Source organism: Anopheles merus, chromosome 2R (genome assembly GCF_017562075.2).
Source record: "Anopheles merus strain MAF chromosome 2R, AmerM5.1, whole genome shotgun sequence".
Taxonomy (NCBI): Eukaryota; Metazoa; Arthropoda; class Insecta; order Diptera; family Culicidae; genus Anopheles; species Anopheles merus.
In genome coordinates this window covers 27,671,898-27,689,496 of record NC_054082.1, presented here as the reverse complement: position 1 = coordinate 27,689,496, position 17,599 = coordinate 27,671,898, and the positions used below count along the sequence as shown (strand labels likewise).

General features: G+C 42.7%; 1 protein-coding gene across 3 annotated transcripts in view; it reads right to left on the bottom strand.

Annotated features, from left to right (window-relative positions):
• LOC121589535 (neuropeptides capa receptor) overlaps nucleotides 1-17,599 on the bottom strand; it is a 53,799-nt gene that overhangs the window by 3,613 nt on the left and 32,587 nt on the right. For all 3 annotated transcript variants that reach the window (XM_041908530.1, XM_041908531.1, XM_041908532.1), the window contains exons 5-9: nucleotides 17,261-17,437; nucleotides 17,032-17,103; nucleotides 14,213-14,357; nucleotides 4,568-4,763; nucleotides 290-400 (exon numbers count right to left, since the gene is read on the bottom strand). In XM_041908530.1, the coding sequence (XP_041764464.1) occupies nucleotides 290-400; nucleotides 4,568-4,763; nucleotides 14,213-14,357; nucleotides 17,032-17,103; nucleotides 17,261-17,437 (701 nt within the window). The remainder of the gene's footprint in view (nucleotides 1-289; nucleotides 401-4,567; nucleotides 4,764-14,212; nucleotides 14,358-17,031; nucleotides 17,104-17,260; nucleotides 17,438-17,599) is intronic.

Here is a 17,599-nt window from a genome sequence, read left to right as displayed (position 1 = left end):
CAAAACCACCCGCACCAGAGCGTTTGGAGATTGAAGTGCCTTCACTTGGGGCCAGTCTGCTGAAACCGGGCGATCCTTATCGAACGCTAATGAAATGGAATAGCGTAAAGAGAGTTGCTGATTTGTCCATGATCGGGTTCCTTGGGGGTAGGGTCAAACATGTGACCATGTGCCAGCTGGTAGCTTTCGGTCGCTTCCGGGGACACTGAATGGTTCCTCTCGAAAGGAAACGAATGGACAAAACTCAACCGTCTAGGGACAATGGCCGAAGGGAAAAGGGTGGCCTTACCTGTAGGGAATTTCGGCGAATGCAGTTGTCACTGTACCGTATACTGTTGTTTGCGTGCAGTGTGCCCCGGAATCGGGATCGTTTCGATTGCATCATCGACCGTGTGCGTAGCTGAAAGTGGATGAAACGTTGAAGGTAATAGTTAAATAAGAATAAAAAAACAAAGCAGGATAAACAACCATTACATTTAAGCAAAAAAGCACTTTCCTTCCGCTGGTGAGTGGGATACGTAAAGAACAGACGTAAAATAGAGAAAATCTTCATCCTGCACCCGCACGCTAGACCCGTGTCTGTTTTTTTTTTAAACAGTGAATCCTCACGAAAAAGCTCTCGAAGCATCATAACCTAAAGGTTGTTTTCTTACGCAAGCACGCTTGTTGCGCAAGCACGCGTTTCGCTTTCTTTCGCCTTTGTTGTTGGGCGGTTTGGGACAAAAGTTACGCTGCTGCATGCTGTGTTCGTGGAATTAAATACCATGACACGGTGGGGAGGGGGGGGTAGATTCCCTTAGAAAGCTCTGCACTCCATAGGGTTTCTCGCGGTGCGGCGGGCATGTTTTTTTTTTTTTCACCAGGGCACACAAACAACACATTTCACTCTGGTGTTGTTTTTTTTTTCTTTTTGGTTATTTTGGTTTGATTTCACCGGTGGTGTAGCGGTTTCTGAACAACGGATCCGCAGGTGGAGGAAGTGCCGATCGGGCAACCGTGTGGGATGGTATTTTTGCGTCAAAGTTGAACTTTTTTAATATTCATAATCAGCAGTTGGAAACCGCAAAAACCAGACTCTTCATTTTTAACCAGCAACGGGTTTTTATGATGTTGTTTTCTTTTTATTTTCTTTTTCCCAAAACCTTTGAATGAGAGGACATTTTACTTAAGTTGAAATGTGTTTCTTACAATTTTTCAACAATTTATTTTTGCTCAATTTTTTTACACAAATTAAAGCACTTTGGTACTCTTCAAGTCGATTTTTTTGTTGTTACAACGTTCGATAAATCTAAGACTTTTCTGGAAAATCCTACAAAGGAGGAAAAACAAAAATGGGATGACACCACTAACCCTATTCCCTTGGGTACGATGGTATCGAAAAACAAAACCCTCCAAAAACCGAAAGCAATCGTACGGACAAGGGATTTGCTTGAAGGTTTAAGGGATAAGTATCTCAAGCAATGGCGCAATGATGTGGTAGCGTAATATTTCAGTGATATGATACGTAATTGCTTTTTCAATTCAGTTGATACAATTTTTGGCACCCAGCAAGGAAGAGAGGTTTAGTAGAGTGCTTGCTGGTCGGCTCAAGCAGCTGTCTAAAAATATCACCGTACCGAAGGCGGTAAGCGATTTGCCCAATGCAACTTCGATGGGCAGCAAGGAAGTGTTTGGAAATTTGCTATTGGCGAGACGTTTACTTTTTACTGTCATGTAGGGAAGTTTCAATTCACCAACCAATTTAATTAAGTTAAATTTAAATTTTTTTGTAGTGCTGCAAAATGTCATGAGTATCACGAGATATTCACCAACGAAAACAATCAACATATCTGTGGTAGCTTGATGGTCATTGCTGATACTCAATAAAAGTGCGTCATGATATGACCAACACTCATGACTGAAACGAGGCTGAAATCAGCTCACGTACACAACTGAGCTGATCAGAGGTGAGACTCAAAGTGTTGGTGTATCAATCACATGCTTGATTACATTTTGTTAAGCACCCAACTCTTGATCACTCACTTGGTCACGACATTTTCTTACAATGATAATCACGAAATTCTTGAAATATACTTGGTGTGTGGTCCCAAGCAGTAAAATGAGCATGCTTTCTCGCTCTGTCTGCTTTGATGGAGTGTCGGGTCAACCAGAGCGAGAAACCATGCTAATTTTGTTTCTTGGAACCACTCGCACGCACTGCATATCTCCCATGAGTATCGCGATGATCACCGACTGAAAATGTCACGACCAGGTTGCACACAATGTCACCAAGCATGTGATGGCGTAACAACTGTTTGAGTCTCACCTCAAATCCTCACAGTAGAGCTCATGACGCTGACATGATTTTGTTTCAGTCGGAATTTGTCATGACAATTTTGCAGATTTGGTCACAGTAAAAAAGCCATGACAGAGTGACTGACCAAGCGTCGGTCGCAAAAATGTCACGAAGCATACATTGATCACACCATTCGTTTTGAGTATCACCTCTGATTATCCCAAATGAGTACGTGACACTTACATCGATTTTGTTTCAGTCAGATTTTTGTATGACATTGACAGTGACATTTTGCAGCACTGATTTTTTGTATCGCAGTTGATGTCTTCTTAAACCGATTAAGAAAAAAAAATCATCTTTTGTTATTCTCCTTAATTATACGATCCCCTAACGGATGTATCTTTAAAACACATCTCCACACCACACAAAAAGACCACCGGTTCAAGAAAAAAAAAAGACTTCACGCGAAACGATAGTGGCTATCAGGTAACGAAATCTGAGAGCTCGAAGCTGAGTACCGAAGAAAAACGCGCTCTGGGCATTATCGCACTTGCCACAGGCAGCCCGGTACGGTACTGCTCGCCTAAAAATAGTAATCCTTTTATGAAGCAACCCAAGCTTTATTGAAATATGCACGCAAAAATACTTCCCTTTTTAGGCTCGCAATACAGCACACAGACGCGAGCAGCGCGTCTTTAAATTGCGTTCCGAGAAAGGAAATGATTGCCTTCGAAACGGAACGAAACGTACTTGCAGCACGGGCAGCAAAGAGTACACGCAGCCACCGTGCAGCACCATCACCAGCTTGTTGTGGAAGGTGGGATTGTTCAATTCAATTTTCCAACCCATCACTTGCCAATGACAAAACGACAAGTCCATTTCGCGAGTGGGCGGCTCGGGTTTATGCTACATTTTCGTTGCTTTCGCAGAGCAAACGTCACGAGCGAATCGGGAGAATCGCTGTTGCGGTGTACGGTATCGGGAAAACTATGCGTTGAATGATTTTATTTTGTGTATTTGTTTATGGCAATGGGAATTAATAAAAGGACTTATAATCATTATAAAATAAGGTTGTTATAATAAGAATTCAAGATGGAAAATTTAATTTTGCTCTTTCAGTTGACACTAGAGCAACAGAATAGCGGTATTAAAATAAACCAAATTAGCATGTATATATTATACACATTTGCGTGTATTTAAAAAAATAAGTTTGTCTCATGAAAGGCTTAGAAGCTTTTAGAAGCTTTTTCGTCCTGAAAGGAAAATCATAACAAAACAATAACCCCCGAAAGTAGCAGGCCTGCTTTGTATGATGACGATAGCCTCCAAAAATTCACAAAAAGCCTTGCGAGCATAATGGATTTTGTGAATAGCTCGCCCGTTTCGTCCTGCACCACCCCTTCAGCGAACGGCGATGGAAGCGCCTGGTCGTTCATGATGTGGTGGATGCGCCTGGTCGTTGGTAAAAACAAAAAACAAAATATCTCAATTAGCTCCCGCGCGTTGTGCGCTGATGTGTTATTCTGTTTCGAGCCAAATTAATGCTAAATGTGGACACCAAACATTTTACGCGATGAGGTGGATCGCTAATAGGCCTGTGGGACCGGCGTTGTTTGATACACGTTGAAACCTCGTTGTCCCCGTTGAGTTTTGAATGGAGCGGTGTGCCAATGTTTCGTGGAAGGGCTTTTGCAAAGCGGGTATAATTAGTTCTTATAATGGAAACATTAAAGAAATAAGTTCTGTGTATTTTTTCTCAATACTGTATTAATTACAAAACAATATCGAATAACAAATTACAAAAATTTAAGCTTTTTGGCAAGAGCTTATAAATTTCTAAATTATGATACGCTTAGTTTGTATCTAAATAAGACTATGCAAATAGATCGAAAACAATTGTATCATTGTAAACCAATTTCCTGTCGAAAAGATACATTTCGTCATGTACGAAAGATAGTTCTTCTTCATTGAAGACAATTGATTTGCACAATACCGATCGAACGAAACGTTAGCACAAATTTCTTCAATCATTTCTTCACGTTTTAGAAATGTAAATTTCACCTTCAGCAATAACAGCAAAAGCCTTTTCCCTACACACTTTAATTAGCAAGCCGTCTAATTACGAACCGTTTGGCATTTTCAGCCGCATTTCCCGAATGGAATGTGTTAATTATCTAACATTCCAAGGTTCCCAGAAAGCTTACACAATCATTGCTCCACAACCAGGCCAATCCATTTCCGCCCCCCGGGTGGGTGACTGTTTTGGGCTTGCGTGGTGCAATCTACACTTACCAGCCGGGAGCTTTCGTAGCCCGTGCCGTACCCGTTGCCGCCGCCCGCCGTATTCACGTCGATCGTCGTCTCCCGGAAGCTGGACTGATCGCGAGCGAAACCGGCACCAAAGCCGCGCCGTCGTCCGCAGAGCGTTTCCCGAAATGCGACCCGGTACCGGTGTGACATCACATTGTACAGTATCGGATTGATGGTGCTGTAATGGGTGAGAGGGAAAGATGGAACACTGTTACTGTTGATGGCAGCGGGACAGCCTACGTCAACCGAAGACTGAAGAGCTCGTCTGTGATGGAGATGTAAAATTGGGCTCGCGGTACGGATAGAATTGCTCGCACGCAAATATGTTGTTACCCCTGGGCCTCTGATTGCAGTTGAGGGCAGCAGAGCAGGGTGGGGTGGAAAAAATTCAAAAGCTACGGCAACCTTTCACTCCACAAATGTTGATAGATTTCATGTCATATCACGTGAATTGTGTAGGTTTCTCCACTTTCCATTCTTCCAGCTTGCGCTACCGGTTAGATATTCTAATAACGTGCGATAAGCAGACGGCATACGTTTTATGCTCATTGCCCATTTTCTACACCCAGGAGTATGTAAGCTGCATACATACACACACACACGTGGCAAAATCATAACCCTCTCGTTGGTGAAAATAAAAGCGCGTCCTTTGTACCGCTTCCCGGGTAGAGGGCACCATGCGCCCGATTTATTGCGAATCTCGGTACGCCGGGGCGGGTTTTATTGAGATGGCACATATTGCTTGGTTTGGTTTGTCAATCAAAGTTTTCGAGGTAGATTGAAGGTAGAGTTGGCAAATGGTTTGAGCCAGGTGAGTGCAGAAATAGAACAATTTAACCTGTTCGGAGCGTTGTTGGGATGCGTTTCTTGTTTGATTTAATTTAATTTAATAACGTAAGGCTTTATTTGCTTTACATTCTGCTGGTCCATGGAGTTTTTGAAGGTTTTATAAATATTTGCTATGTGAAACCAACCTAATGTAATACAAACGCATACCGTATTGCACCAAAGTGTAACCAAATGTAAATAGTCATGTTGTGAGCGAAAAAATGTTAAATAATAAATCCAATAGGCTTTATTCAAATGAAATGAAATTAGGAAATTAATATAAATGAGATTTTTTAAACATAATAATGATAGTACAGTAACTTGGAAGGTAAATTAAATATGAACTTTTAACGAGTTTACCACTTACGAGTTTACGAGTTTATTTAGGTTTAAATGAGTAAGTGAAACCTAAATTCGTCTCAAATTGATCGTGCTTCCTTTCCAAGGGATTATATCCTTATCCTTATTATCTCACTAATAGATCGACTATTATAAAAACTTTTGATTGCCTCAGAATGGCCGTTGGAAAAAGAGTAAAGTTTAATAGGGCATCGTTTTCTGCGATAAATATTATGTTATCCATGCCATTGCTACACTGATAAATGATAAAAGAGAATTGTTTCAAACAACCAAAAATAACAAACAGTTTGAAAAGTTTGAAAAGTTGCTAGAAATGTCTAGGGCCGGCGATAGAAGTTGAAAGTCATAAATTCAAACACAATCAAATGTAAGTCCATCGCATTACGAACGCCACTCAAACAGGCCCCAGAAACCAAAACAACAATTCTATCGATGCTAGAAAAGATGCTCCTAACCGTCCGTTTTTGCTTAGCGAATCGATTGCAAAACTTTTCCAGCCCTAGCCTAGTGGAGAAACTTTTCACTCTTCTCGCTCCCCGCAGCTCATTCCGAGTTCAAAGAAGTGCCCGGACACCCAGTTCCGTATGAATGAGGAGCCGTTTACCGCACGATTGCAGCGAAGAAACAGCTCATTGTTATTCCATTCCCCAAAAGCAGCACATGCGACCTCCAAAAAGAGCGCACAGTAAACGGGCTACCCGCGGCAAGCTGGTCTGCGCACGGAAAGCGTTTGAAGCAATTTGTCCATTATTTAAATTTCCCTCCCGTCGACCATCGCTTCACAGAGTTTTGAAAAGTAAAAAAAAACCAGCAAATGGAGAAGAATTTTAAAACTATTCCGGTTTACTTCCACATCTCCTTGCTGTATTTCCCCATCTGCAACCAATGCGAGGATGATGAGCTAAGCATGGAATGTAAATAAAAGGGATGCGATTTTATCACGTCCACCAAACGGTACCGGCGCCAAGAACAAAGTGCCGTGTGCACTTGCGACCCTTTTTTTGTGGATCTGCTTCTTAACGAGTCTCGCAAGGATTTCCAGCGCACCGGCTGGCGGCATTGGTGTGAACGTGCCGCAACAAATTCCTTCCAAACGTGCATACTTTTTGAGAGCGTTGGGGGGGGGGGGGGGTGAAACTCTCCCTCCCGAAAGCTTGACGGTAGGTACACCACTGTAGGAATGAAATTTGCATCAACACACCGGGCACGGTTAGTCGCGGGTGGTTGTGGATGGACGGGACGGCAGTCAAAGGTACGCCCGACACACACACACACACACACACACACACACACACACACACACACACACACACACACACACACACACACACACACCACACACCACACACACACACACACACACACACACACACACACACACACACACACACACACACACACACACACACACACACACACACACACACACACACACATGTTGCCGAGAATCTCACTCCAAACCTACGTACGTGAACGAAGGGCTAGCGCAAATTGGTTTTCGCTTAGTGTGTAAAGTTTGCTCGAAGGCGATACGCTATTGCCTTACCTTTTCTCCGATATTGGTGCGAGCGTGCTATCGGAAACGAATAAAACCCAAACACATGTGGAAGCATATGTAAATGGTTGATTCACAACACGGCCCTATCAGTTGGAAGTGAATGAACTCAGCAAAGTTCCCGTACACCGGCGTGTACTTTAAGAATGACAAGAGAGCGAATTGTTTGATTTATGTTTCACTGGATGATTTTTTAAAAATGTTTTGTAAAGCAAAATTATCCACCAGAAGCGTGTTGATATTTTGTGTAGACTTTTATTAAAGTTTTACCATAGTTGTGCAATTTATTATTGATTCAAAATACAGTATTCAAGGATAATTATAGTGATGAAATATCCTTTCTATATTAAACTGGGTAATTTAAATTGTTTACAGACCGCTGGACTTCCTGTTTTTCCCCTAGAGCAGGGGTCTCCAAACTTTTCAATTCGCGGGCCGCATTGCTTCTTAAATAACGTTGTGGAGGGTCATTTTAACGTTACTTTTGGTAATGAGAACTTAATGAATGTTTTAAAATTCTGCAGTTTTCTTTTATAGTTACTGATCATATACCAATTGCTATTATAGAAATATTTGTTTTTTTGAAAATTTATTTTAGACCTGAATCATTTCCTTGCCTGAACAGTAGTAAGGGAAAAGAGTAACAAATTTCGACATAGAAACCATCCTACGGGATTCAATGAAGATTTTTTTTACATAAAAACATAACAGAGCCTTTGTAGTGACGAGGTGTTCCGTGGTCCGATTCCGCACTGGATCCTCGTAGCAACTTGAATACACGGTAACGAAGCAGAATAGGTCTTATAAGATTTGTTTAAATAAATATTAAACGATCGATTCGATCATGCTTCTTGGCCTCCTGCGTTCATCAGCAGAGAACACTACAGAAATGATATGTTCTTCCAAAATATCCCGAATGTGGCTGGGGTCACGCTAAACCCGTTGACAAGCGGGTAATTTTTAGTGTCTTTAAATAGAAATAACTTATAGACAGCCTAAAAAAAACCTTTGTTATTAGTTAACGTATAATTAACTGCGGATGAAAGATAGAGCCGGTTGAAACAATTCAATAAGCCTGTAATAGCAGGTGTGACCGTAGAACTCACAATCTCAATAACGTCAACATGTCAATGTCACTTTCAACATCATGGCTAGCTTGAATCGCAAAGTAAACTCATTCCTACATCTTTCATTATAAACTCAAGTGCATTTTTCAACTAAAATCATTACGAATGCCCACATCGATGGCACACATATTTCGCTGCGAATTACTGTCAACCGAATGATTGCAATAGTATGAAGCTGTGCTTAATTTTTCAAAGATCTCTCCATTTTTCTTGCTCCCGCCAAGAAAGCACTTCTTAGAGGCGTCTTTATGGTACCATAAAATCGCAATTCATCCCCACTCGGTTAACATTCCTTTCAACATTTGTTCTGCATTCGTTCGTACGTTCATTTCCACTCCGACCGAAGTGGCAACCCGTTTGCATAATTTCACCTTGACAATGGTTCAATTCTTAGCACAGCACAACGACAGTGACAAGGGGAATGAGAACTGTTTTCTTGCTGTTTCAAAAAAAAGCAAAAAAGATACCTGCAACCAACGAACATCGGATATGGTTACGCAATTTCCATCTTTTCCCTTCCGTGCGAATAAATTGAATGTTTTCGGATAAACGAGTACACCGACCTTCCTTGCTAGCGAGCGGACGGTGAACGGAAGATCAAAATAAACCCCGACAACGAATGGTGGCGGGCGAACAAAAGAGAAAAAAAGGGTATTCTAATCCTTCCAGCATGAAGCCACGGTGCCATTCTTATCTCTTGCCGTTCATCCGGCGTCGTCTGGTGCGTTGGATCGTGTCGATGAAAAAAAAGCGGAACGTACATGCCAAATTGTACCTCGTCAAAGATCGGTTCCGGTTGCCACTTCCTGGGGTGGGTGAGTGTGCAGAGAAAATTGCCAGAAGCTACTATGCAAACACACGGTCGTGTGCGTCTCTAGTGTTGGCTTGCTGTCGCTGCACTATCCCGTAAAAAGCGCGATGTGTGCCAAACGGCTAATCCTTACATGCCTGGCTTCCCACCTCTCTTGGCGCGGGTTTTTGCCGAAGATAATGATAATAATAATAAAAAATAATAATCGAAAACCTTCGTTTCAATCCCCGTTAAATTATCCAGAACGAAACCGAACACACAAAATGCTCCGAGCACCACGTGCTGAGCAGTAGATTGAAAATTCCGCTCGCCTGGACGGGTGTCACGTAAACCAAACTAGAACGCAAAGAAAGGTGTGCACGGTACCGCCACAATCGCCAGGTGCCAGGTGTGTTGCACAAAGAGGGAGGAACAAACGAACAAATGAAGGATGAAATTTATTTCCAACTAGAGCTTTCGCTGGAATGGGAAATCTAAAGACAATACAAAACAATTCCCTTCTGTATGAGCTAGAGCATGTCAGGACATGTGAAGTACATTGTAGGACGATGGATGCAGTTTGCTGTGAAACAGGCGAGCTAAATAAAGATGATTCCTTAGTGGAGGTATGTTTTGTGTTATGGCTAATAAAAATGTTAAGTTGTTCGGTTGGTTCTGTCTAGTAATAGTTCATGTTGCTTACCTACATCTGTCTTTTGAAGCATCTACAACAAGTTTGGTCTTTCTATCAGATTTTTCAAGTAACAGACTACAAACTACGTCTTTAAATACGACACTCGAGAGTCGAAATGACGGCTCACAGAGACTTTTCAAAGTTTTAAATACATAAAACATATACCATGTCATTTGATAATTTTTAACAAATATTTAACTAAACTTGTAATATAAAATTATACATGGAGAAAAATATACTTCATTCACACGTCAGCTGTTCTAAGCTCCACTGTCCTATTTAATTATTAGTTTCCAATCTAGTAAAACATAAAACAATGCCGTTTACTCTCTAAATAATCTATTGGCGTAATATTGTCGATTGCAATGCATGCATTTAGGTGCTCTTTCGGGAGTCTTGTATTGTTTGGAAGTTAGTTAGAAGGCTTTTGAAAGATTACATCGCCTCAACTTCAACCTCAAACAGTTGTTTCGCGTCTGGTTTGTTCCTAAACATTGTTAGACAAGTGCTATACACAGATAGTTTAATGATTAGCTCGTCCCTTCAACTAAACGTCTATGATGATTTAATATATTGTAATGTACGAAACAACTTCCTTTTCACAGCGCAAACCCCAAAAGCGTCACCGTAAATGTTCATAACTTGTAGCAGTTTCTCTTGGGTGTGATGAGTGTGTTTTTCTCTTCGCTTACCTCCATAAGCATTCCATCGAGGTTGCTTAACGATCAGCTTTATTACACGACTGACGGTACCACCCTGCCATCTTTGCCCGTGCCCTTCCACCAATGTTGGTAGAATTTCCGGCAAATCTCATTATCATTTCAATGGGAAAACTTTTTCGCACAATTCCCACTCGACAACATCAACACATCCGATGCGCAAGATGATGCGTACCGGCGAAAAGGATGACGCTAGACCGTGTGCTACACTGGATCTTGGTGTGCAAAAAGCCACCAAAAAAGAAGCTGGTGGCGTTCTTGGAACAATTATCTGCCCTCGAGATGTCATCGTGGTTGTTGATCGTTGGAATGGTTGGAATGGGCTTCGGTTTATTGGGGGGTTCAGGTACTGAGATTTACCCAAGCGCACGTGTTATTTTGTGCCTTTTTGTTTATTCTTAAAGTTAAAACTACAATTTAAATTAAAACCATTGACCATTGACAGACCAGTTGCATCAACAAGTTAAATTTCGGAAAATTGAAGCCATTGCGACGCTTTCTAATTTAATTTCGGTAAGAAACGCTGTTTCGTGTTGTTATCATAAAAGGACGTTAGTTAGTACGCGACTTTTGTTTTATTTCTTTCCCACAAGAGTTAATTTTAATTTACTCAGAAAATACGAAAATTAATTTCATTCCACAAAAGATAATTCAGCTAAGTGATGCAGCCAGCTAGGCAATTCTTACGAGGAAAAAACAGCAGCTAGATAATACGCATCATAATAAATCGCCCAACGTTTAACAGTGCGAATATTGAGAGAAAATGACACGAAAACAGAATTGCTCAAAATGAAGCGATACGAAACACAAAGTACTATCAACCGAATTCTATTGCCTAGAACTTCACCACATCTGGCACAAGCCACGTGGATTAAACCGAAACGACATAAAATAAGTTCCAACTGCTTATGACCGAAAAGCTTGAGAAACAGTGCCCAACAAATCCGAAACACAATCCACTGGCAGCGGAGCTGCATGATTAAGCTGCTCGTTCTTTTTTCGGGCAAAGATAAACTTCATTTTGCAAACTGTCTTTCGTTTGTGTGGCTGGTTTTTTTTCTCTTCTCGCACCTTTCTTTCACTCTTTATGGCTAACTCATCGTTGAACTTTTCGACAAACTCGACAAATGTACACCCGCAGAAGTATTCAATGTACGCCGCTTTTGAGACTGAGACAGCAAAGAAAGTACGGTACTGTAACATCTGTGCCACACATCTGTTTACTCCGAAGTGAAGGGAAGGAGGAAGTGGCAACAGAAAACCGGAAACAATCCTGGCGACCGTTAATACGCAAAGCTGTTATGTTGCGCCGGACGCAAATTGGTTTATGTAAATGAGTCACTTCATCATCGAGCTAGTGAGAGTGAGTGTGAAAACAAAAACCAAACAAAAAAAAAAACATCAAACTGGACCTCCAACTCCTAGGCGTAGAGTGTCAAACTTCTAGCGAAACCAGTTTTGGAAAACTTTCGGTCTCGAATAAAACCGCTCAGAAGCTTATCACTCAAAATCGTCCCCTTCCCGGAAGGCTCGGTGCAGGTGTGAATGAAACTGTACCATTTCGTACAGTACCACTAAAGGCGTGATGTGTTGCCCGCTTTAATGGTAATACTAATCATAATAATCGTAAAGCCGCAATTCGCTTCCCAACTTCGCAGAACCGTACATCAACATCCGTTTATCTTCGGCAGGCAGCCACAGCTCGCGTTCGAAGTTGTGAGAAATTCTCACTCACTCGTACCCTGCCGCTCTCTAGTGCCGCTAAATCCGTGATTAGAGGTCACCCAGTTTGGGACCAGTTTGAACAACAATTTGGTAGAACTCGGTGGGAATCTGGTCGACCGTTAATCGTGCAACAGCTGCAGTGCACAACAACAGCAGCAGCAGCAGCTCGGAAATATTGATAGCAAATTGGCGTATGAATCGGTCACGCATCGTCACGCCGAATGAGCAAACTTCATTAGACGGCGTGTCATTAGGGCAATGTGGGCGCTCTTGACTTGCTAGCTGGCCGCAAGAAGTTTATTGGCGTTCGACGTAATCATTAATATCAACGATGGTAGAATACGGCCTACACTAGCGGCCATAATTTTGGCAATGTTGGTGCGAAAATTCCACGAAAATTCATTACGATACGAAGCCGTCCACTTGCTCTATTGAAGCCGGTAGAGGTGAAAGGAAAGTTTTGGAGAGCACAAACGAGCAAATTTCAATGCTCCACAAGCAGCAAGTTAGATTGTGGCTAGGAATTAAAGCGTGTAAAATGATTTTTGAAACAAAAATAGAGCATGGTAGAGAGTGCCATTTTAAATTTGTTTGAACATGTTGCGTCTTTTGAATGGACACCACTTTGTGGGCAGTGTAGCTTACACTAGGTGGCATGTTATCAAGTGGTAGACAGCGGTGTTTTAAGCATTATTATTGTTTTAAGCAAGAGGACAGTTGTTTATTGGGTTTACCAGCCTGTATTTGACAGTATGAACATTGGCTGTACTATTTCTAGATTTGATCGATTGCTGAACAGAGGGTTCATTATTTCAAAATTGACTAGTTTTAAAAGTAAGAACCGAAAAACGGACCCGTCTCGTACCGGTACGATTAGGACAACTTTATTGTTTGAAATATCATCATAAAAAAAAAATCAACACACGACTACGTTTCAACGAAAGCTATGCATTGATTGAAGCATTTCCAATGATCCATGCTGCTCAGGTCAACAAATTTATTAGCATGTCGCTTTTCTCTAGGTTCAAAAATAAACACGGAACCCAGCCTTTGCAGTCTTCGAATCGTCGACCCCAGCCCATCGAACCCTGCATCAAACACAGCGATTGTATCTTTGATTGTACTTTTCCGATGCAATCGAAAATCTTTTAGCTCCATTTGACACTGGCAACTGATCCCTTCCATGGCGGAGGAATAATGGATCCAATAAAAAAAGCGATTTTATTATTCAACCTTTTGAAGACTTCCAGGAAGTGTGGAGAATTGGCACAAGCGAATCTAAATATATCGCATCACCATCAACATGAGCAGTTTTCGAAGAAATTGCCAACGACAATATGTACACAGAAGACTGACCTTGGTAAATAAGCGATAGCTTGACCGTTTACCATCACAAAAAGGGACATCCGGGCTCCGGGGAGTACCGGAGCTTAGCACGAGACAAACACAACGGAGACAAACACCCCAACAACCCAACAACTCAGCTAAACTACAAAAAGGTTCACTGACTTACGCGCAGACTCGCAGCATCTTCGTCAGCAACGCCGTAAAGCTGACCGGCGAGTGATGAAGTGACAGTCGCTCAGTATGTAATGTTCACCCTCCAGCGGGTCAGCCTCACCCCCATCTAAACGGAGTCAACAAACTTTGGTTTTCGACCGACCAACATAATGGCAAACAAACATCGGGTCGGTTGCAAAACAATTAACAACGTCCGCTCCCAGCTGGTAGGGATTACGAGGGGGGGGGGGGGGGGTGTACGTCGGATATGCACGAAAATGACAGAAGACAAAGGTTGGCACGGTGGGGGAAAGGAGGGTTATACTCACCAGGAAACGTAGTACAGCCAGCCGGCCACGGAGAACAGCCACGTGTTGACCGTGTTGAAGTGTTGCCAGTCGCGCGCGTACAGAAACAGTAGCCGCTGTGCATGGAAGGGCGCCCAGCAGACGAAGAACGTTATCACGACGGCAGCTAGAGAGCGAATGAGAACAGAGAAGAAAAACGTGCATGAAAAAAAAAAATACCCGGACAACAAAAAAGCTGCTGCTTGCATTGAAATTGAATGGAGAGTGGAGGCAACGAAATACTTCACTCGACTCCTGGAATGCTGTGCGATGTTTTCATCCCCTCGCAGCCAAATGTGGCGCAGGGACTTGATTAAAGGAGACCATAGCGGGTCCAAGGCGCGTCGGTTTATGGTGGGCGAGGGGTGGAAAATTAGAATTTGTTTCCCGCAGCTGGGAAATGAGTTGCATTGCGTTCAGTCATCGTTCTGGTGTTTGCTCTACAACAGGCAGAGCGAACACTTGACAACAACACCACATGGTTCGATACTCTCTACAAGTACATCGTTTGCGCTTATTACACGCCCCGACGACGATGACCTTCTAGAACAGCTCCATTTGCTGCACATGTGCTTTCTTGTGATTTTGAAGTTGCTTCGAGTGTTTGCGCTGCTTGCTAAACACTGAGACCAGCACAGCACGAGCGCCCGGGATAGTTGGAAAATTCCAGCAAAGGCCCATCGGTTTAACTTTCCGTTGACAGCGTTTGTCAGTCTTTGTCATCTTTTGAGGACAGTAATTTACCAAAATGTCACCCGGAAAGCATCTTAACCGCAGAGCAAAATGTACATTGTGCCAAACACATTGTGCCCCCAAAATTTGTGCGATAGTGGATGTCGTTGTTTAGCGTTGTGGCCGGCAAAGTGGCGAAGCACCCTAAAAATTACGATCATTTGTCATCGTCAGCGCTGTGGTGGAGGGAACGCAACCGAATAGCAAACGCCCCTGCAGTTCCGCCGGTTCATATCCTGCCCGTTCCTGTATCCGGTTGCTGTGTTGATTTATGTTGGCCATTCAATTTTTGCACCTTGAGATTCATGGCCGAGCTCCTTGTTCGCTGATAAGAACACCGTAGTGTACGCTTCAGCATGTCTATAGCTTGTTGCGGAGTGGATGCATGTGTACGGGTGATCCTGACAGCACGTGCTGATTCTTGGCACTGAGTAAGGAAAAACCCGTTACAGTGTGAACTGCTGATAGGTACAACGTATCGCGTTACAAAAACAGGAAGTACAGTTACCCGCGAAGGGCAATCACTGTGAATCGAAAGAAAAGGAAAGCCTTGCGTTTTGCACGGTCGTGCTCAAGTTGTCGTCAGATGTGTTTGCTGAGAGGGGCGCTGGAATTGATGGCTTGACCCTTTTTCTTTGAGCGCCGCAGAGATCTGCATTCCATCAAACACATCCATTACGAATGCTTTTGTTGAGCATCTTAAACTTGGAGGGTTTGTTTCAAAAACTCTTGTATGACAAACAACTTGTTAGTTCCACTGGTAAAGCAACAATAATTTTGAAATACTTAAAAAACATTTACATTATTCTGTTCCACTGTTCCGAAGTGTTGATGAGTTTCAGACCATTTACCCATCATTGTTGTAATCGAGTTTTATCGCACTGTCCCGAGGGTCGCCACAGGTGTTAATCTTCAAAGGGAACAGGCGGGAATAAAGGTACCCAAGAGCTGAAAGCCGCTCATTGTCGGTACAATTGAAATTAATGGCCATTAGAGACATCATCACTGTTAACAGCGGCAGCAAACTCTTGGCCAGCGATGGGCTACTTCGGCTGAAATCGCTATCGCTCTGACCTTTCGCCACCATTATGGCTTGCAGAATGGTCTTTGAAATGGGCAACGTTGGTGACCGGATATGTGATGATTGCTATGGCGCTGTTAAAGCGAACGCAGGTGTGCGTGTGCGAGTTGTGGAAGAATGTTTGTATATCTCCTGTTGCTATGCACCATTACAAGTGACCAGGTAATGTTCTAATAAGTGTTTATACTATTTTTTGCGAATGAAGTCTACAAAGGCAAGGATGACCTTGTCTCAATGGAGAAAATAGAAAATTTTGTGCTGTTGCCTTATTGCGAATGTACTTCCATAAGAAAAAGTGTTATTTTATCCTTCTAATAAATAAAAACGCTACCAATTTTCAGAGAAATTGAAAGCCACACCTTTTAAAATTTTCATTTTGTTTTAGAAGTATTTTTAAATTGACTTTAAGATATTTTTATTTAAAAAAACTGTATCAATTTGTAAAGGAAACATGTTCAGGTTTTGTTTGATGTCTTCTACGAGACTCTGAATCAAAAAATATTTATGAAAACTGTGAAGAAACTACCTCTACATACTATTGATTATCACAGGAAAATTATTTAAAAAAGATTGATACCATTTTCGCTGCTGCTGTAAATGTTCCCATCAGCGATCCATCAACAAAATTGCTCCCATTTGGTATCGCCACAAATTGCAGTTTGCTTGATGAAGTAAAACTCAATTTAAAAATATTGCTGACTGCGATTACCCAACGCTACTGATCGAGCGGTTTTCTCCGCACAGCGTACCCTCCCGTTGCGCTTATTCCGCGGGCAATCGACAACGGATGCTTCAGTAGGTCAGAAAAAAGGCAGCTCTGCCCGTGTTAAGCTGCCAGCGATGAAACACATCGACCGTACGCCATCCACGTACCGACACCTGGTTTCACTAGCGAGAAATATGCTTCCCTAATCCGACGGTCTCGTTGCCCGCGACCGGTGCGCCTGCAGCAGGGCCGGAGGAATGACTTGTAACCTACTACACTTACCCAGCATCCGGATGATGGCTTTCCGTGACTGTGATATCCTCGATGGTCCATTAACTGATCCGTTGCGAACGCCTGCAAAAATAAAAAATGAGCAAAAAAAAAAACAGCGAGGTCGAGTTGAGCGGATGAGGTTGAGCAATGCTACCCGGCAAACTACCCCTTGGAGTAGCCACGGGACCGGGGAGTTGCTTTGGTTGAGCAAAGCCCGGCGCAGCCCTGAGCAGCTCACCGAGTTCGGCCGTCCGCTGAGTGCGGGATCGTATCTGCATCCCCATGCGCCCGTACAGCACCACCATGATGAGCATCGGAAAGGCAAAGAACAGACAGGTCGACAGCTCCCACAGTGGAAATCCCTCCGGATTGCTGAGCATGGCGCAGAACGCTGAGTCGAGGATTTTCTCGTTCGCTGTGAAATGTAGAGAAATGAAGCAATACCCAAACACCAGCACACACATCCGTTCACATGTAGCGAAGCAGGAAAGACACAAAAAAAAATGGAGAGCCAATGGCAGGGTGTGGTTGTGTTTCGCTCACGTTTAATAACGGTTCGCAGGGAAGAGAAATGATG